Genomic DNA, 22373 nt, shown 5'->3' on the forward strand with positions numbered 1-22373 from the left:
CCCCACACAAGGAGCAAACACGCTGTCATATGTGTGCAGAAAAATGGTCTCATGTGGAGAGATCTGCAAAGGGGGAGCAGAAGGAGAGCCGGTGCCTTTTGATTATTTGCACTTGTTTGATGTCCCCGCAAAAAAAAGGACAGAAAGGAGATGTGTTTAACTTCTAGAAGAGAGCATCACGCTGTGTCCGAGCCATACGACCACTATCACTAAACCCCACTCAGCCTGCCGCTTGTTAGACAGAGCACTGGAAAATCAATATATCTTTGAATGGAGGTCACAGGGGTGACTGCTTTGGGAAAAGTGACAGATTTGCTCTCTTTTGCTCTCTAAGCCCACCCCCTCCTCCTCTGGTCCCCATTTGTAGGTTCGACTGTGCCCCCCCTCCACCCCCGTTTCCCCAGAGGCGGATGCCGTGCATTCTGCCGTGGGGATGTGGTATTAGACAGCCCGTATCCAAATGGCACCCGCAGAGCCGCGCGAGCACAGGAGCCAGGGGCCAACATGACTACAGGATTACACAGCAGCAGGTGTGAATCACAGCTTAACTCACAAAAGCACACATATACACAGGAAGGGGAGGCTCGATATAGAGGGAGTTCAGATTAGCCACTTTTAGGTTCCATTTTCAATGGCGACAATTTTCGGCTCTGCAGTGCTAAAATTGTTGGGGTCTCGGGCCTGCAGGTGAACAGCCACAGCCTGAAAATGGCCGACTGAAGGGGGGCAGTTAAGGGCTTTGATAGGGGTGAAGAGGAGGGGGTCTCTGCTTCAGATGATTTTTGACCCCCCCCCCCCACCCCCCCAGGAGGAAACGCGGTCAAAGAGTGTGCGTGTTCTTTGATGTGTCACAAAAATAAACTCGCTCTCGACTCGCAGAAAACACAAACAGGAAGAGCACTCAGCGTATGAAATCACTCGTAACCGTTGTGTCTTCTATGTCCGATACTGTATCGCTCACAGTGAGTGGACATAAAAAGGAACAAAGAACAGTAATGAAAAGTAAATTAACCAATATCCCTTCTACCAAATAAGATAATTGAGGATTGCTTTAGACTTGTTGATTACAAAATCTTATTTTTTAAACCCTCAGCCTCTTTTGAGACTTACTTTTTGTTTGAGACTCAAATTTTTAAAAAATAACCTCTTATTTTCACTTAATTGTTTTCACGTGTTTCAGTAACAGAAATGACTAAAGCTTTTTTTTCTTTTTTTCTTTTTTTACACACAACACAAGGACAATTCACTGCATTTATTAATGTTTTAAGTCTTGGAAATATTTTAAATATTTATAAAACATTTTATTTATTTATTTTATAACATTTTCAATGGAGCATGACTAAAGCATTTTCAAGTTGAACATTTGTAAAAATAAATAAATAAATATAAATAAATAAATAAATAAAATATTTTTTTAAGTATCAGCCTCGTATAGGTACTTATTATTTTTTACATTTTAAGTCATTAGCACTCAGTCTTAAGTGGCTTCAAACAACACTTGGGTCAAGAAATTTTAAGAAATGTATTTCTTTTATTAAAAAATATATATATTTGGGTGGTTTCAATTCTTTCCAATAAAATAAGTTTAAAAACCTGAAATACAAGGGTGCAAAAATGCTTACAACTCTATGGTTCAGTTACAGCACCGCACTGGGTGACAGGATAATATGACCATAGATCCATGATCACAAAATGAAAGGAAGAGTAAAAAGAAAGAGAGACAGAGAAAGAGGGAGGGAGCGGAGAAGAAGAGGAGAGGCCCATTTGTAATGTATACTACAGAAGGCATTGATGATTGCAATTATCAAATAGCTGTTTTAAAAGGCCATTGATTGGTGTCATTAACTCAGCGAGTGTTTACTGATTGCTGCATTTGCACGATCACTCATGCTGGGCGCTCGCGCATCTGTTCTGATTAGCCCTGAAGAGGAGTGGGCCATCAAAGGAAGGATATAAGCTCACACACATCCAGCTGGCAGTGAGCGTGTGGAAACACACAGAATTAACACACTCAAATTAATAAAACACACGCATACAGTTCCTGCATGCGCACACGTAGCCAGAATACTCAGACACATAGTGGCTGGCACACGAAATGCTTATCTACTCAGGGCTACTGTATTCAATTATGTCAAAAGCCTTGTTAGAACACAACTGAGAATGGCGACATAACCCATCGTGATAGGAGAGAAGGGAGGGAGTTCTTAAGTGCCTATTTTAACTGTTTTCTCCCAGGCTGCCTGGCTACCAGCCCACCCCCAAAACGGCCCTGTTTATTGGCATGTAAAAACCCAGCTTCATAGGCCTGGCCAGACAGACCAGCTTGACAACTGCAGAAGCGTTTCAGCTTCCTGACCACCCCGCACTCTGGCCCTTTCACTAACCACACACCGCCATGGCTACCAGCTGCCACGGTGCTCTTATCAGTGGGCCGCCTCCCTGTCACCACAACAAACAAGCCCCTACTGCCACTACACAACCACCCACAGAGAAAGAGAGGGGGAAGAAAGTGAAAACGCTAGAGAAGGGAGAGAACAGGTAAGACAAACACCGCTCCAAAGATGAAAATGCAACCTTCGCGAGTAGTAAACAGAGGCAGGAGGACAACAAGGCAACTTCACTGTCCGTGACATCCCACAATGCTGTTCATGCAATTTGGCAGTTGGTAGAAACAAAGAAAAATGGTGTCTTGAGATGAAATGAGTACATTTTCTTACATTTCTGACGGATTATAGTTTCTAAAAAACGTTAAATGTTCAGTTTTATTGTCTGTAATCTATTGTTAACATAGATAGATTGAGGTAGCAGCTGTTTTAGGTTAGAGTCTCCAAATAAAAAAGAGGAAATAGGAATCAATCTAAGGGGGACTAAATAGACAATGTGACCATGAAATCGAAACAAAAGACATATATTTGTTTCATGATTTCTTCTCACCCTCCTCCCACATCTCTTTCGTTCTCAACCACGTCTTTCCAAATAAAACCCACCTTCCTCGTGTTACTTCAAAAACAACAATGCGGTCACACCTGAGAGGGGGCAAAAGATACACTCTCACTTTCTCCAGCACAGCTGTAGTTGAACACGGCCTCTGAAATGCAACCGCAGCGACAGACGCGAAAGTCGACAGCGCACAGACAGTCAGGCGCAGTGACAGGCATTGAATTTAAATATGAGCTAGCTGCTGCGAGAGGATGCACAATTAGAATGCAGGATTGGATCAATAGGCGTGCTGACAGATGGATTACTAAGGTAAATAGATGATACATGCTGCTAAATAATTAATCAGGCCCCTACGAGCGCCTGGACAGAGAGTGACAGGAAGAAGGTACAAAATGGCAACACTTTCTAATGTGCGTGGGCTATTGGCATTCTGGGGGACCGTGCGTGTCTCTATGCAGATTCTCCTGAGCCGCCTTTCCGCCTCAGGTCTCACCGACCGGTAATGAGCAATGATCACACACACGCGGACCTCTCAGAAGCAATAAAGCAGAGCTGGAAGCTTCGTTAGCACAAGCTACAAACTGCTACAGGTGTAAGGGCTTACGGCGTGCCTCTAGCTAATGCTAATGTTTGGAAGAAAGACCAGCTTACATTAAAGACATTTCTCATGCAAGATGTCATTCCGGATGCTGTTGTTTTAATCTGCGACAGTCGTCTGAAACTCCCAGAAAGCCCCCCAACGAATCCCGCTCAGTAATCACTTCTGTTCAATAATTCACATTTAAGGCGATGCAATAAATATATATATAATATGTGTGTCCTTTAGCCAAGTCGGCTTTTTGGAAACAAGTCTGTCACAGAAGACTGCACCCGCACACGAAGAGGAGATTAGATTACTGGGGGAAACAGTGAGGAGGGGTGAAGGAAGAGAGGGAGAAGGATGAAGAGGTGGTGGTTGTAAACGGGCGGGCTGGGTCTGCTGTGCTGTGGGTGGTGAACCTGTTAGCGAGAGTGAAGTTTCATCCCCTACCTCTTTAAGGGACTCAGGGGGACAGGGCTTTTCAGCACATCTGCATTAGTCCAGTATGGGGAGGAGGGGAGTTTGAGCCTGATCTACGGGCTGTTCCTGGTTGCCGGTGGCCCGGAACTAAACTCAGGGTTGACGGACGGCCCACTGTGGTACCATGACCGGCTCTCTCTGACCCCGGGTGCATGAGCAGAACGGATACTAATGCCAGCTGTGTGGTTCTACAGGACTCAGCGGACCGCTTTCGGCTTGCTTTTATAGCAAAGCGTGACATCACCACAAGGCCCACATCCAGGCCATGGGAACAAGCCTGACCTAAATCCTGGGTGCATGTGTGTGCTTGAAAGAACCCCCATACAGCTGTGTGTACACATCTGCCAAGAGCTTAAAACTATGAATGGAAACCATTTAGGTCGCGATGCATTCTAACAGTCTTTTAAACCATAAATAAATCCCAAGTAATATGCAATTTTATAACAAACAATTATGTTTGTAAGCTACTGTATATTCATGAGGATTGTGCTGCGGTGTAAGACCTTCACGTTCTACATCAATTCACTCTGATCCCAGCTGTTTGTCTGTAGAGGATGCACGCTCTCATCTCATTTCCCCTGTTCATTTCCCTAACAGTGGCTCCAGCAGCCCGCACACACCAGCCTGTGTCCAATTCAAGTGGGCCTGCCAACAAAGCTCAGGCAGGAAGCGCTAATCCTTGATCTGCATCATGCCGCAACAATGGCTCAGCCCGGCACTCCTCCACATCACAGAGAGCAGTGCAACCATGGCCTGCTGCACTGACACCTGCTGTCTTTAGCCAAGAGTCACCAGAGGAGAGAGCAAGACGGATCGCACACTTTGCTCTTCTGATCTGCAATAAAGTAATTCTCATCACTCTAAAATAGAGATGAAACCTGATTTCCGAGCAAATGTTTGTTATTAAGCTGCACAGTCTTAATGCTCTGTTTAAAAATTGTGAAGATACAGAGAGTAAGAGTAATAAATAGAAGAGTGGATAGATAGAACGATAAATAGAATGATGGATAGAACGATATTACTATTGTATAGATAGATAGATAGATCTCCAAGGTGGTGGCAAGAGCAAGATAGACTGAGGATAGAGATAGAGAGAGAGAGTGGTAGAAGCTGCAAGGAAGGAATGGATGAAGGGTGGAGGGGGCACCGACAGGGAGGCAACATGAGAGGACAAGCCTTTTAACATCTGGGTAAGCACAGACGAGCGGCTGCTCTGCAGCCTAATTATTAGAACACTCTTACTTAACTTAACCTCGCCACTAGACCGTGACAGAGAGAGGGAGGGAGCAGGAACCAGAGCAGGAGGACAGATGAGGGAGGGAGGGAGAGACAGAAGGAGGGGGAATTTTTGCTGGGATGACAATGTTGATCTCCTTAACTCTTCGCCTGCCGGAAACCAGCGACAATACTGCCGGCCTGAGAAAAGAAGAAGCCGAGAAAACGCTTCTCTAAAACTCCAACCATTTTTCATTGCTCTGTAACAACAGATTTCCATTATTATGACGTATCCTGGTGAATTTGCCACTTCTGCTGCAACTGCTTCCCAAAGTTTTCAATACATGCGAAAGAAAAACACACACAAACATGCCACTGACATCTGCTCTGACAAAAAAAAAAAGAGGTAAAAAAAACAACAACTGTGTGTTTTAACAGCTGTCAGTGCACACTGCTCTTCAGAGCTTTTGAAAGGGAAAAGACGGCGGAATAACTATACACTCTGACAGATCTGTGCGGCCCAATCGAAAAACATGAAAACAAGAATCAATCACGCAGACAGAGTAGGGAGTGAGGAGAAAGAGAGAGCAGGAGAATGAAAAAGAGACAGAGAAAGAGCACCGGCAAATAATTAAAGGCTCAAACCCAGTGGCTGACTGGCAACTACAAAGCCAGAGAGCGACAGGGAGACGCAATGCAAAAATAACTATGCTTGCTAACACAATGCATCTCGGCGCTACTGCTCAGGAGCCGTGTAAATTAGAGGATGAGTCCCCGCCAGGTTTGCCATTGTAACAATATATTCTCATGACTGATGCTCTGGCACATTCGCGAGGACACGGGAGAATCTTTTAACATGTGTTGATGTGTGCTGTAATCTGTGCTATATATCGACCCAAGCTGAAATCATTTGAAGTTCCGAACAAGTGTGTGGAAGCTCCACGTGGAAGGACGGGCAGCCGGTGGCTCGCTGCTGAGGTGGTGGGGGTTAAGCACAGAGCTGCCAGCCACCCGGTTCCCCGTAAATCAGCAGGGATTTATGGAGACAGGCCCACATGGCTCACGGGCTGGTCACATCAGGAAGGAAGCCCGTGTGGCTGCTCTCTGTTGTCTTAAGGATTTTTTCCCTTTTATTTCAGCTGCTCAGGAAGGCAGCTGCAGTCTGCGTTTCAGCTCACGGCGCTGCTGATTGCTCATCCCCTGCCTTTTATTATTTTTTATCTTTCTTTCATCTCACTCTCCCTCATTCCTTGCCTTCTCTCCTTCTAAGACTAATTCTCATGACTTATTTTTTTCTGTGGCTCACACTGAGTTTGGAAACAGGTTACACTGTATCAGTCTCTCTGTTTATCACACACACACATTTTCCCTCTGGATGTGAAGCTGGGAAAGCTGTCCTTGGTCAGCTTCACTGCTCAGCTCTGCCGTGCTAATGTGTGCAGGGAGAAGGCAAACAAACATGCTCCAGATGTAACACTTTCATACTGGGAAATGAACACACACACATTGTGCTAGAGACAAAATTCCATAGTGACTAATTTCTGCCAAAATAACACAGTTATTCATAGTAATTAATTATAATAATAACGATTCCATTAATATCACATCATAGGATCCACTAGACTATAATATTTTTTTTTCCTTTTTTTTCCTTTCCTTTATACACAGGGTCACAAGGGGATACGATTGTATACAACTATAGATGCTTTGGCAATAGTATATGTAAAACAATCATGCAAGTACATAGTAATTTCAAATATAATTGAAATACATGAGTGTGTGCTGTAAAACGATTAATCGTGATTAATCGCATCCAAAATAAAAGTTTTTGTTTACATAATATGTGTATACCATGTTTATTTATTATGTACATATAAATACAAAGTATAAAATATATTATATTCATATATTAAATATATTTTGATATAATATAAAATTTAAGAATATAAATATATAAATGTATATACATGTAACTATTTCCTAAATATATAAATGTATATGTGTGCATATATATATATATATATATATATATATATATACACACACACAAAGTACATAATTACATAAACAAAAACTTTTACGATTAATCATTTGACAGCACTAATATATAAATTATTATTATTATTATTATTATTATTATTATTATTATTATTATTATTATTATTATATTAATATAATTATTATTATTATTATATTAATATAATATATATCTTTATTATATTTTTTATTTAACATTTTATACTGAAAATGACATATACAAAAACCCAAGAAACCAGATTTTATTTGTGTATATAGAGGGGCACTGGCAATATGTAAAACAATCACTGCAATACTATACAGTCCTTTCAAGTGTAAATTAGTGAGAAATATGTTTAAAATAGTTTTTGTAAGGGACACATTCCATTCACATGTTGTTCTCCTTTCCATGCTTTCCATGTCATGCTGCGAAGCTCTAGATGTGACATGTTGTAACTCTTGAGGAACTCTATCTGCAGGAATTATCATGATAGGACTGTATCTTGCAGAGGTTTCCTGCTCACCAGCATAGCGGCTGAGAATCACACCGGCTGCAGAACAGTGCAGATTTGGGCCTTAATGCCCAGAGAGAGGACAGGGTTCCTGAAGTGACAGCCAGTAGCATGGTAGCCAGTCAAGGGGAACCCAATTTAAGTCTCCTCTACAACACTGCTGGAAATTCAATTGCATTAGAGCCCTTGGTGGGCCTAAGGTTTAATCTAATTAGATTCAGCTTCAAAAGAGAGGAGGAGAAGGAGAGAGGCAGAGAGTGAAAAGGCAAAACTGTCTCCCACTCTCCAAATTTTAAAACTCTCTCTCTGTTTTTTTTTTCTCGACGAGAGAAGACTGAGGCATTCCTATCGCTTCCGCTACCCTAATCCCCTCTCATTTCAGCAAGAGAAGCCGCTGCTCTTATCTGATAGTATGAATGTCAGATTACAGTCCATTGAGGGACTTGGATTATACCTGGATTGGCCCTTGAGGGCCGCTATCGTCTCTTAATCTGAGCCGAGTGGGGAGGTGTTATAATCCCTCTAGCCGAACGGACCGGCACTGTATCGCTGCTTCCTGTGCTGCTGCCGGTTCAAAAGCGCTACGGTGGATCTCTTAAAGAGCGCTCTCAAACGAGACCCCCTCAGAGGAGAAATTCTAGATGAGATACTGGTCATAGTTTCCTCTAGTCTGTCTCTCTTCCTCCCTCACACTCCTGCTTTCCTCTCTAGTTTCTTGTTGGTAGTCTTTCACGCTCCTCCCAGCCTGCATGCTGCTGTTTTTATCGGATCAGTCTCAGCTCGCTGCCCTTGTCTCTCATCTGTTCGATCAGGGGTGCTTCCATCTCTTCCTCTCTTTCTGTATCCCTCTCTCGCTCTTTACCCTGCTGTCGGGCCTCCCTGTTGCACTGTTATAGCTCTCCCAAAAAGAGTGAATGGGTGGGAAATAATTTTAAATTTGTAAAAAATCAGTGAGAGTGCACACACAAAAAAAGGAGGACAAATGCTATAACAGACAGTGCTTCTGAGAGAGAGAGGAATTTAAAAAAAGAAAGATCTGCAGACAGAGGCATAAACCAATAAATAGACAAGAAACCCAGATAAAATTAAACATATCAGAAAACAAGTACAAACAAACAAACAAACAATAAATCAATAAAATCAAATAAAAATAATTGGAACCTAGCAAGACCTGCATTTACAATCTCTGAATTTGCTAAAAAATACACTTGTTTGTGTGTTAAGTAATTATTGTTAAATTATTTTAATAATATTTTAGAAAATAATTACATTCATGTGTGTCTCATAACATAACAAACATTCTTCTCAAATCAGATTTATTAAGAAAAACAATTACTTATTTTCACTAGTAAATATCTTGAGAATGAAATTGGATAAGAGTTTGTAGAACTCATGTGTATGTGTGTGTGTGTGTGTGTGTGTGTGTGTACCTATGTTTTCACTGGGGCTTCTAATGTATTTGAGTACGAGTGGTCAGGTTAGATTACTACAGTAATACCACTGGGCTTCCACTCTGCAGAGGTCTTATGAATCTGTGCACACATTTCACATTTCCTCACCTCCAAAATGCACACATACACACTCATTCAAACACACACTCGCCCAAGAGAAACCTCCATTTCATTTATGAGTTTTATCTGTGGAATTTATCTGCTCTGTAAGACCGGTAGGGCACACTCTCTAAACAGCGGGACACACTTTCTACATTATAGGGATAACATGTCATGACAATAAATATATATATATATATATATATATATATATATATATATATATATATATATATATATATATATATATATATATACTCATTGCTCTTTTGATTAATTGAAATGGTAATTTTTATTGGTTATCTTCGACTGTTTTTGTTTTTAATAAAAAATATGATCAGTTCATCATTTTAAATCACTTTAGATTATTTTAGTTTAATTAACTATAGGTCTCACTTATTATATGTTTGAAACCCATCTGTGAGTAGCTAGCTTACATAAAAGAGACGGCAAAATAATCAATATGTGCAACAAAACAAAATTAATCAAAAAAATGTGTGTTAGTGTGGACCCTACGAGTAGTAGTAGACTCTTAAGTATTTTAGTTATTTGTATAGTTAGTGGACAGTAGTGGTGCACTTCATTACAAAAAGAGTGTACTCACAGCGTTCAATGCGATCCTCCGGACTGGACGAGGTTTCTCGGTCTGACAGCAGGCCTGACACTGCGAAGATCTTCTTCCCTGCATCTTCCACGGCTTTGAGAGCACTAGGCGAGCTTGAGGGGATCTGAGCGCCGCCAAAGTCATACTCTTTCCCTTCTGCATCCGAGTAGCGCAGGTGCGGAGAGGCCTCAGCCTCCAGGCAGCCCTTTAGCCGCTTGGCTGGGGTGAAAGCGGACTGGTAGCCACCTCCTGCTCCATCACGGTCCTCCAGAGGAGAAGCGAAAGGCCGAAAGGCCCCAACACCGCTGTGGTTGAGCATGCTTATGGGGGAGCAGTCCAGATTTGGTGGGGCAAATTGATGATGGAGGTGTAGGAGGGAAGGAGGGAAGTCCCTGTTTGGGAAGCCTGGTGGTACAGCGCCCTGCCGGTGGTACATGGAGGCGAACGTGTAGGAACCATTGTTGAAGGGGAGGTGAACGTCCTTCTCCACAGAAACTGGCACGCCGAATGGGCGAGGCTGCTGGCAGGGGATGGAGGCATCGCGGCTAGCCTCCGCTGTTGATGCTAGCACCATTAGCGCTGGGGATGCTAACGGGTTGGGCAGGTAGGAGGAACTCTCCATCTTGAAAGCTGCCCGGTGCAAGTCCATTTTGGAGACTGGGCTGGGGTTGTGCGGAGGGGGGGTTAGGGGCGATAGAAGAGGGGTATGGGGGAGGGGTGGAGAGAAGAGAGATGGGGGAAACTGTATGGGCAGAATGGTGCAAACTTTTGTGCTGTCGACTCTCTGGCAGAATCGTGGGTCGTTCTCACTGGCGGCTCATCTTTGACGGTCCTCCACCTGAAGAAAGTTGAACAGAGGAGGAGTTAAAAAACTTGAAAAACACTCTGAAACTCTTGCCTACTTTTCCCTTTCCGAAATAGAAAGTTTCCCCCCACAGATCTGAGGTTCAGATCACATATAAGCCTCTTACTCCATCTCCCTGTCTGCAGAGCAGAACGGCGTCTGAGGCAGATAAGAGCCGTGCGCTGATCAGATAAGAGCGAGGGCCTGCTCGTGTGAACACCCTGGTCCTCTGCCTCCGATGGGATTCTCATATCGATATCATATCAGCCTGCCATCTGCACAGGAAATTTGAATGAATGAATAAATTAGCCGCACTTCACCCTTTGACCCCTGCTGCAGCCAAACAGCCTGAGAGGAAGCCCTGGAGGGTAACATTCACCGATTGCCAAAAGTGTGAGTGGGTTTAATGAGAAGCGTTTTAGTGTCTATTTGTGCACGTGTGCGTCTGTCCGTCATTGCCAATCCCTTGAGGGTGACCCAAAAGTGATCTATTACTATTAGTTAAATGGACATTTAACATACATGAAATTCGGAAATTACTGTATTGCTCAAACAGCTCAAATCACAATTACTGCATTAGAATTATTTATTTTCATCATGGACCATTATTAAAAAGGGGTTACAATGGGTATAAAAAAAAGATTACTTTTTGATTTAGTTAATTATATGAGGACATAAAAGTGGACTACACTACTGTTCAAAAGTTTGAGGTCAGTATTTTTTTTAAGCAAGCATTCATTAATCTAATTAAAACTGACATCAAAGTCATCTATAATGTTATATAAAGATTACTATTTCAAATAAATGCTGTTCTTTTGAACTTAAAAAAATCTGGAAACAATGTATCATGGTTTACACAAAAATATTAAGTAATATTTTCAACAGTAATAATAACAAGAATTGTAAGTTGAGAAGCAAATCAGCATATACATTTTTTTTTTAAGAATCACGTGACACTGAAAACTGAAGTAATGACTGTTGAAATTTCAGCTTTGCCATCACAGGAATAAATTACTGTACATTTTAAAATACAGCAAAATAGAAACCAGTTACTTTAAATTGTCATAATATTTCACAACATTAAAAAAAATATATTTTTTTTTACTTAATGCAGCCTTGGTGAGCATAAGAATCTTCTTTTATAAACATAAAAAATAATAATAATAGCTGTGAATTTTTAAACAGTGATGCACGTTGTGAAATGTCACGTGTGCGCACGGAAAACAGAATTTAATCTGTGCATCTGGAGAGCAGGTCCTCTTATTCAGAGTAATTCAAATAGATGGGCCTTTAGACTTGTGTCACGGCGAGGCCATTTCAAATGCCACACAAAATATCAAACTGCATCAAAGAAACTCCTGGGGAATTTATCAGGGCATTTTTACAGATATCAGCTGTCCAGAACACTCATTCGAATCAATTTTAAAACTCGATCTCCACACACACACTCTGCGGCCCAGTAAAAAGAGCTTTACATTATCACATACATGGCAGGGGAATGTGTGCCGTTTCCTGTCTGTAGAAAATGGGTTACACTACACCGCTTGATGCTGGCGAGAAGCCCAAGAATCGCATTACGTTCCGTCTTCTCACTCGGGCCTAGCTGGGAAAATAGCACCTTGAAAATGTACCAATATCGAAAGCCCCCTCTCTTTTTTCCCCTCTCACACTCATCAGGGCCTCGTCTCTGTATCGAATCTCTCCCCTCGGATAACCTCTAAAAAATGAGTGCGGGTGGGTGTTGATAGCAAGGTAATACAGTGATAAGTACCTGGATATTTCAATTTTATTATCATTACCATCAGCGCAGTCAGGCAGTGTGAAACTGGCAATCCAATAAAAGGACACAGGATATCCCCCCAATGGTGCACCAGAGAGAGAGAAAGAGGGGGCATGACTAGGCTGAGTGTTGTACAGATGTGCTAATCATTTCTGTGGCTGCGGCCGGTCTGCCTGGTGCCCCAGCTACACACACGCACAAAAGCATGCACAAACTGAGAGCCCAGTGTCCCAGAGCAACCAAAGAGAGCAGTGAGTCAGCCTGACACACACTGACACGTCAAAGAGAGAGTGTGTGTGTGTGTGTGTATGTGTGTGTGTGTGAATGAGAAACAGAGACAGCGAGAGAGTGAGAGAGAGGTCGAAAGGGGGGTACAGGACCACAATGTCCACCACAACTCTTGTAACGCTTCTTTCCCTCCATCCATCAATCTTCATGCGAAAAATCCAAGATTCAAGAAATCATCTTAAATGAGGCGAAATAAAATCCATTACAACATTGCTCAACATTGTAACTCATCTCTGCATTGCAAGAATGATTAAAAAACAGACTTGAATGACAAAACAAAAAAGCTGGTGTTGACATAAAATAACTACGTGAGACTAAATTAAACAAGTAAAAGTAAATGCATGTTATTAGTTTTAAATTTAATTTAATAGTAATAATAATTAATTCCCCTAGGAACTTACATTTAAGTTTCATTGTGTTATATTTGTCACAAGTTAAAAATTGAGATTGATTATCCGGGGAATAAATAAATAAATCTGTCATTGTTAAATTGAACCAGCATAAATCTAGCATTGCATTTCCTTTTCAAATTACATTGTTATGATATTGCAGTGTCGGTTGCCGTGATGAGCCATGCATCTCTCTCAGAAAGTTAGTGATGTAAGAAAACAGAAAGGGTACAACAAAGACAAATAAGAAGTTGTCAATGACACATTTTGTCGGCACAGCTCTGGGAAGCAGAGCAAATGAATCCAATTTCATCGACAACAAACGACTGTCAAATTTGACTGCTGAGAGAAAATGCAAAAGTTTCGGCGGAGGGTGTCACTCAAACCGCAGCTCCAGCTCCTCTGCCTGTCTGTCAGTATATTTAGAGATTGTTGACAACCGTGAAAGTGCCACTCTTACATTTTATTACAGGACAGGGCAGACACTGTCATTCAATACCCTCAGAAAACGCACACATTCAAACCCACACATCTGAAAACTGTCGGAGCTAGACACCATGTGAGGAGACACAAACGGCAACAGTTACAAGAATGCGGCAGGGATTTCATGCTAATTGCTGCTCCGAATTAAGCCATGCAAATGATTTCTCACGCTTTTTTATCTTTCACTGAGCAGCTTCCAGTGGTGTCAAAAAATATGATGTGGTGTGAAGGCTGTTATGCGTGCAGCTGCTAAAATGGAGAGCCCTCAAACGACGACACAGGAAATGACACTGGCGCAGTACGGAGCACATTTGAACTACTTTGCTCTTAAAAACTTCCCAAACGCCTTTGTCTGAAGGGTCTCAGCAGCACTCTAGCACTCGTTACGTTTTTTAATCACACTGGAGGGTAAACTTATGTTTATCCACAACAGACTTCTTGAGCATCCACTCGAAATGGCTGCCGCCACCGACACAAACACGCCACTCCAGTCTCCCCTTGGCTTGTCAGTCAGGAAAGCCGCATTAAATATTTGCGGTGAGGAGGGTAAAAGGTGCCGCGCCGAATGCCCAGGCCGCACTTGCTCGGCAGAGGACGGCTTACTTAGTATTCCGCAAGGAAGAGCTTTTGGACCAGAGGATAGTCGATATTATTGAAAATACAGTCATTCACCATCGGCTGGCCTGCAACTTAGGACCACGCAGATCATATATCCTGCTGAATTAGAATCAAAGCCCTCGTGATATGAAATCGTCCTCGGAACAATTCAATAACGTGCAGCAGCTGCGGTATGAGACATAAAAAAAATGAACGCCCGCATCCCGAAGACGTGAAAGTGAGATTTAATGACAGACTAAGAACGCAGTGAGGGATAATGACACTTGGACATACAGCAAACTAAATCAATAATGATAGTACAAGCTGTGCCTCAACACTCCAGTTCACTATCAACAAATAAATTCCCCACAGTGTATGACACACAATAAAACCCAGCAATAAATAGTGGTAATCAATCACTGCTTTATTGGATCTTATCGCCTGCATAAGCATACCAAGGGCCTGCCTCTAAACTTTCGCAACTTTTTTTCCCCCCCAGACAAAATGTGCACGATTTACTCTAGGCGTAGAAAACGTGCCACACGGCATGAGCTGTCAGAATAAGTGAGGATTTGCTTTTCAAATAAAGCTTTGCGGCGGGCACTGGGGAACATTGATTCATTGTGAACAAAATGATTTTCAAAGTTTCCTGTCCTGCCTGCCCTATTCATTTCAGGGGCTGATGGACTGTTTGTCTCATCCTACCCACCTGAGCCAACTAATTCCTCACTAAGCCCAGATTATTTGCAAGGTGTCTGGATCCTCTGCGCTCAGAGCCTGGACTGGACTGCAAAGAAGCCGAGGGGACACCAAACCACCCACCCACCTCACCGCCCTTACAGCTGTCCACTGCTGCCTGCCACTGTGTACCGAGACAGAGCAGGAGCGAGAGAAAAAGAAAGGGAGATTTTACACTGTTTTGATTTCGGCTGGTTTGAGCACACTGTTCACCAACCAGGGGCTCGTCAATAATAGATAACAAAGCACAATGCGAAAGCAGTCTGCCACTAAACCGCCTGAACTTGTTGGCTGGCCTGTCTTATAAAACACAAGATTAATTTAACTAGGACGGTTGGCCTCTTATTCCAAGTTCAGTTCCACAGCATTTTCCACCGAGTAAGAAAACCGAATGAATTTCCTGCTCATCCTTCCACAACTTGTGCATAAAAAAATCAATGCATTTTCTTGCTGTAAGAATAAAACCCAATAACTAATGTAAAAGGCATTTATATGCATTTCTAAACTGGTGGGAAGAGCTGTGTCTCACTCTTAGACTAATGCTCAGTGGGAAGATACCAAGCAACATTCAGACAAGCAGAGAGATATAGGACTCTTATTGATCCCAGGCAAATGCACTGGTAATGCCTTGTGAGAGAGGGTGTAAAATTTACTTATTCTACAGCTCTAAAACTCACATCTAAATAATGGACAGCTAGGTAAATCAAAAAAGAACAAAATACAAAAACTAGCATAGCCAATGAATCTTCAGTCAGCTCGACTCTTAACAAAAATCTCTATGACTTTAACATGCAGTTTTGTTTCTTTGCCATAAGTTTAATATTTATTCACACAGGACTTATGTTTTGCACTAATATATATATATATATATATATATATATATATATATATATATATATATATATATATATATATATATATATATATATATATATATATATATATATACAATCTATAATGCTTTTTTGCACTTCAAAATAAAGAGTGCATGCACAGCCAACGCCCCGTTGAGTGTCACTGCAATGACTGAGACAAAATAAATACAGTTTATCATAAGGTCAATGCGCGGCAATCTATTCCAATTAAATTAGCGTTAATGTAGTAGTTATCAATTTAATTTAGTAATTAAATAATTAAGATCAGTTAAAAAGACTTGATAAAAACATCACCCCTGAACTAAACTGTAAACATTAAAAGCAATTAAACATCAATAAAAGCCACGATACCTTAACTATGAATAAGAAAGAAACTATATATAGTTACAGCATACTAGTAAAAGAGGACGAAAAAAAAAAACCTTTGAGCAGCAGCAGATTTTATTCAAAGGCTTTTCTGCGGTTGGGGCGCTTTACCTAACAAACAAAGTATCTCACTCACCATAAAATTTCAAATGTTCCGCCTCGGCACTAAATAAAAAGGTACATGAATAGGCGTATCTGCACGCTTCAAAACATAATGGAAGGGGACATGGTGAAGTTAGGCAATCCAAGGACTACACCTGATTATTTTCATCGTTATACAACCGTCCAAACGCTTGTCACGCACTCGCATTTTAAATATTTCTCGACAAATTCAAAAGAATCCTTTAAGGACCAAGCCCTTTCCCTGTGCTCAAACTGTGGTATTATTTGTAGATTATTTTAATTACCATATCATGCCACCATCTGCATGACAAATGAGCTTTTGGTGAAGTGTTTATTAGCACGTGAAAACATAAACATGCATATGAGGGCGGGTGGGTATGAGTTAACGGGGTTAATTCTAGTTTAATTCGCTGGGAAACAGCAAGCTTGTCGATAACATGGAATAGACAAAAGGCCAATCAAGCCTCAGCTGCATTTAAGAAATGCGTGCTTCATTTACTTTCAGTGCGCGGTTTCGGGTGGAATTTTCTTATGAATCCAAACCAGAAGGACTTTCTCAGTCACATATTATTGTAAGTCAGAGCCGCAGAACTTCTTGCTGTTGTCTTTTGGGAAGGATGCTCTCCTCTCCTTCTAATTGTTAACAAGAATGAAAACGTCTGGTTGCGCCTGATCTTTTTTAATGCTACAAATCCAGATTAAAATAACCCTGGCCATTGATCCGGCCACTGGAATCGACATTAATTTTAGTTCACTTCTCACTTTGCACCGGGATCAATGAGAAGCAATAGCAGCTGACATCGGCGCTGAAAAGGACAGAACAGAAAACGCGGATCGAAACGCTGACGAATAAATCATCTGCTACTTTTCTTCCATCCTCTTCCATCTTTGCATCTACTTTTCTTCCACCCTGTCTCATTGGGACTCGAACCTACCTATTTTGTTAAATAAGTCAGGGAAAATAAATAAATAAGCTCACACGTTTATGGGATCTAAACTTTAAATCAGCCAGAATGAATAGAAATGCGATGTTGAAGTTTTGGATGCAGGGGCGCAACAGGGTGCAGTGAGTTAATTCGGTTAATTTGCTTTTTCCCCATAATTTTGATCAAACGGATTAAAAAATAAATAAACATACTAATACATTTTAGACTACTTAAGAGATCTAAATATTTCAAACAGATGTTTTGCATAATCATTCATGAATGATTAGAATGAAAATTAATTTAAAAAGAATTCAAATGAACATTGAAGTCAGTATAGTGGATTTCACAAGGCTCCGTATCTCACTGTCCATTACTTCTATTTATCATTTAATCTAATTTAACATACTCAAGTGATTTTGGCCCTGCTCGCTCCAGTACAAATATCAATTAACACACTCATCTTAAAAGACACTGTAATCTTTAGGACCATAATTTCATTATGCAATGCTATTTCCGAGATTTAAAAAAAAACAAAAAAAAAAAAAACATAATGCCATTTAAATATCTGTGTAATCATAAACACGGCCAAATGAAACATTAAGTGTAATAATAAAGATTTATGACTAAAAATCTACAATTAAATATCGAGCAAATTAAGCGTGTAATAGTGAAAAATGATTCAGCCAGTCTAAATGAAAGCGCGTTCATGTCCTGCAGGCTATAACCTTTTAAAAATAAAGAACGAATAAAATAAATTAATATAGATTTGGGAATGCCGGATATTGTTTTTGTAAATATAAAATATAAAGTTATAAATAATAATCCGAGTCAATTGCAATACAGGCTATTCACAGTTGTAAAGTGCAAAATAGTTTCATATTTACTGCTCAAGGCGTTAAATAATACTGGAACAAAATAATTAGCTAATAAACTCCATCTAACAAATGAAAATTCACAAATGAAATATGTTAAATTAATGAGGCCATTTACTTAACAACGAATGTATTCTGTCACCCTAAATATAAATAATTGATGTGACTGTGAAGAATGAAAAGGCTAAGGAGAATTACAGGCTGTTTAGACGTAGCCTTGTACAAGCACTGAAAATATTAAATAGATTAAACCTATCAATGTAAACAAACTATTACGCAAAAATGCTCCTTTCAAGTTGTAGAATTGAAGACAAGTGTTTTATTGTGTTTGCTTGTTTTTATTTTTCTAATATTTATTTTTGTTAATAAAAATACAATTTAAAACAACTATGTTGTTAAAAAAACAGACTACAAATGATGCGTTAGTAGAATTATTCAAATTATTGTAAACTGCAAATAATACTAATAATAATAATCTAAGTACCGCGAGAATGTTTTTATGACACTGTGGAGAATATACTTTAAAATAATAAGGCTTAGGTCTTAATCTGAGAGCTTTGCCCAGAATTTTCTTTGGAAATTCTATTAACAACTCATGAGCACAGCGGAAACACTCCCGTATGTGATGTGCAAATTGTAGTGACCCATATAAACAGGTGTTTCCTTGCAACTTGTTTCCTTACTGCACGGATTCGATCCCGTTATAAGTGCTATCCAACTAACTGCTCCGAGTAGGCCTATAGTTTTCTTATTTAAAAACCAATGTTGACAGATCAATTTAACACTAAATATTTCTTTTTCAATTAACACACATGCGCACTTACAGAGAAGAAAAATAAAAGAGTGCAGCGCAGGCCAAATGTCTATTGTGGCTTGAGAACAAAATATAAATGATCCGCAACATTGGTCTCGTGCGCATTAATTCCCGCACTGATTACAGACTATAAATGGAGAGGACTATAAATGGAATAGTAAAATCTTCACTCACAGGAGCAGTTCTCACGTCCACTACACCAGTCACAAATTAGTTGAGAGCGTAACTGAACTACACAAGAAGCTGGTTTTAAAGCCCGGTCTGCACTGATAACGTTTAGTTATTAAAGGTTAACCCACAAAACATCACACATGTTATAGCTACTCGTGGGTGGCCGCAGACACGCGCACATTATTACGGGTATCATTATAACAAGTTCCCCTTTAGCTCCATCAGCCAAAAACACTAGTATTTCATTGACCTGCCTAATTTCCCACGACACTAGAAAGCGCTTGTGCAAGAGAACAATTATTAAATTAGAGTTTATATGAACCGGCATTTTTGAAACGTTGCGCAGTGATAAACCAGATTGTTTAGGGTCATAATGATTTATTTGTCAACGATATGTAGACATATTTTAAGCGTAATACGTGTTTCTCACATTCTGAGAAGTATGGCATTCCAGTCAGTTAACAAGAGGTCAGTTTCAGCAAACTTTAACACCAGGGACTGATGTTAAAGTTAAAGCAAAGTTAGCTGCTGAAATGTTTTAGGAGATCAGTAACACTTCCACAAGAAAAGCCATAAAGAGCCAAAATTATAGCCGCAATCAAGCCATTACGCGCGAGCGAAACATGGTATCTGATAGGAGATCTATTGATATGAAATAATAAAGTTGCGCATCATCACCTTAACTCAATTTCCACACAACAAAAAGCAAACAACAACAATAACAAATGCCGTGCTATCCCGGAGCAAGACACAGCCACGTTAGGGCGCGTTAAATCAGACTCGAGGTCACTCATTAAACAGTCAGATAAAACTAGATTTCTACACAGAAACAGAAGACGCTTTCCCACGGGATCATAAGAACTATCTCTGTCAAGACATTCAGAGCACTTACGTTGTTTAAAAAAATCCCTTGGAAGATTTAGCAGTCCTTTTATCCCCACAACTGAAACTTTTCGAAACAGGCGAGCGAAGATCACCGCGAAGCAAAGCAGAGTCGCACCTCGAGGAAAGAACGCGAGACGGTCGCCGCGCGTCAGACAGTTTCCCGGGTCGTGTCTTGCGTTGAGAGTTGTATCAGTCGCATGTACCGATGAGAACGAGTCTGCGTTCAGTAGCAAAGCAGAGACGATAGGCAGAGATTTGCTCAGAGGTGGAAACAGTGTTGGAGGTGCAGTGCTGCCGCTCAGCGCCAGGTTCGCTCATTGACTGACATTCATTCTCTCCTCCTCGCGCGCTGAGGACCCTGACCCCCCTTCTCCACGCTCCCGTGGGGGATCTCAGTGGCTGTTTTGTGAGCACGGAATGAATTATCGTCTCTCCTCACAATTTAGAAGACCTGGAAAATGAAGTCCAAGGCAAAACAAAAGACGTTTCAACAATGCGCCAGGTCTTTTCAGAAATAGGTAAGTGTGCAGCGTCCCATCGCGCGCGCCGGGTTGCTCGCGAGTTTATCTTCAGCTATTTTTAGTGTTTTTACATGCTGTAAAAAGTAATTCTAGACAACTTGTTGCTTATTTTTGCACATGCCTCCTACTGAAGTTGAATAAGTACGACCAATTCCTCGATAACATTTGCTAAAAAAAAAAAAAAAAAAAAAACGGAAACCATGCGTTTTTTTAATTAAACAAAATTAAAACGAACATATATAAGCTACTGTAATATTATTTCTACAGTTTTACTTAAACTAAATGACAGTACATTAGTAAACGTTCAAACTGTAACAGACTCCTATGATTTGACACTACGCAGAAATCCACCTGCTGGACAGAGCTGTAATTACACTTTGTTTAAACTTAGAGTAGAGAGAGCTCATATAAAGAGCACGTTTACAAAAGTCTCGCTTTGTTAATAATATGGTATTTTATTTAAAAAAAAATTATAAGGAGTCAGTAAAGCAAGTTTGTTGTGTGTGTCCCCAGACCATAGTAATAGGAGGGACTGCAATGTTGGGGTGATGGGAGGGCAGTAGCCATACATATGTGCATTACTGCATTACATTAGCACTCTCTTGTATTGCTAATGACCTCCGTTAAAGCATCAGTGAAACAGGGGAGGAAAAAGCCCATCCATGTCCAAGGTCCCTTTCCATTCAAAATCAAATTTCAGGCCTCAGTCTCTTAACATGTCTCTAAATGGACTGGTGTGGATTGGTGAAGTGCTTTGATGACAGCTCTTTTTACCAGGCTTAAGCACAAATCCTCTCCTCCATTTCCAGAGCTCTTGATTCGATTGAAAATTATTTTACATTCTCTCTGGACTGTATCAAATAACAAAACATATTACTATGACTTGATTGAATCCATTACACAGCAAAGCTGGGACATTTATAAATCTACACTTCAGTCGATATAAAAGTTGAGAGAGCTTCATCCGAGTGTAAATGATCCGCTTTCTATTTGGCATCCTTCTTTTAGTGACCAATGCAGAAAATGTTTGAACTTAGATAAAAAGATATTAATAGCTTAATCAAGTGTTTTAAAAATATATATATATATACTTAATGTTGTTAATCTGGCCTGATAAGTGCTCTTTTTACTGCTTTCAGGGCTCGTTTGTCATTCTTTCCACGTCCATGTGAACACAGAAGAGGGGTAAAAATCATCACCGTTCAAAATGGAAGTTAAACATCACACGTTCATTTAATGTTGAGTGATTTTGACTTCTCAGATGTCCCTTTAATGCAGAGCACAGTGATAATTGAGGGACCCGTGTTGAGGCAGGATGGTCGCAGTAATAACAGAGACATCTCTTCAACACACCAGTCAGGTCTTAATTATTACCTTTACAACTGTTTTCTCAGTGAAACGGGTACCAGAGGACCTATAGAGAGATGTCCCGCACAATGGGGCCTCGGCACAGATTCCTCATTAGCATATGTCAGCCATGTGCTTCAGATGGCTATTCATTTCTGTCACTTAGCACTTGGAAGTGCTCATGCTAAGAGCTGGTAAATTAAATGCTGTATTCCTGGACTGTAACCGAAGATTACGCTGTTGTCACTGAGCCTGTCTCCGCGAGTAGATTACTTTTTAAAAATATTTTTAAAAAAGGAGATGTAATGGACAAGCGAAATGGGGCTGCTGTAGAAATGACTGACAGTTACAATATGAATGAAAACCAATCAGAACTAAGGATCACTTTTCTTTTCACCTGACAAAAACAAACATGTTACCCCCAGTCTGATATGAAAATTAAAGAGATAGTTCACTC

At 40.5% G+C, this 22373-nt stretch overlaps 1 protein-coding gene across 9 annotated transcripts in view; it reads right to left on the bottom strand.

The window, feature by feature from the left end:
- Positions 1-20350, bottom strand: part of rnf220a (ring finger protein 220a) — a 118603-nt gene extending 98253 nt beyond the window's left edge. For 2 of the 9 annotated variants that reach the window (XM_026206224.1, XM_026206221.1), the window contains exons 1-2: positions 20056-20350; positions 9898-10735 (exon numbers count right to left, since the gene is read on the bottom strand). In XM_026206224.1, the coding sequence (XP_026062009.1) occupies positions 9898-10546 (649 nt within the window). In that variant the 5' untranslated portion in view covers positions 10547-10735; positions 20056-20350. Of the gene's footprint in view, positions 1-9897; positions 10736-10868; positions 11009-20055 lie in introns of those variants that run through there. The other 7 variants (XM_026206226.1, XM_026206223.1, XM_026206222.1 and 4 more) reach the window with 6 other exon arrangements.
- Between the last annotated feature and the right edge of the window lie 2023 nt (positions 20351-22373).

This window comes from Carassius auratus, chromosome 27 (genome assembly GCF_003368295.1).
Source record: "Carassius auratus strain Wakin chromosome 27, ASM336829v1, whole genome shotgun sequence".
NCBI lineage: Eukaryota > Metazoa > Chordata > Actinopteri > Cypriniformes > Cyprinidae > Carassius > Carassius auratus.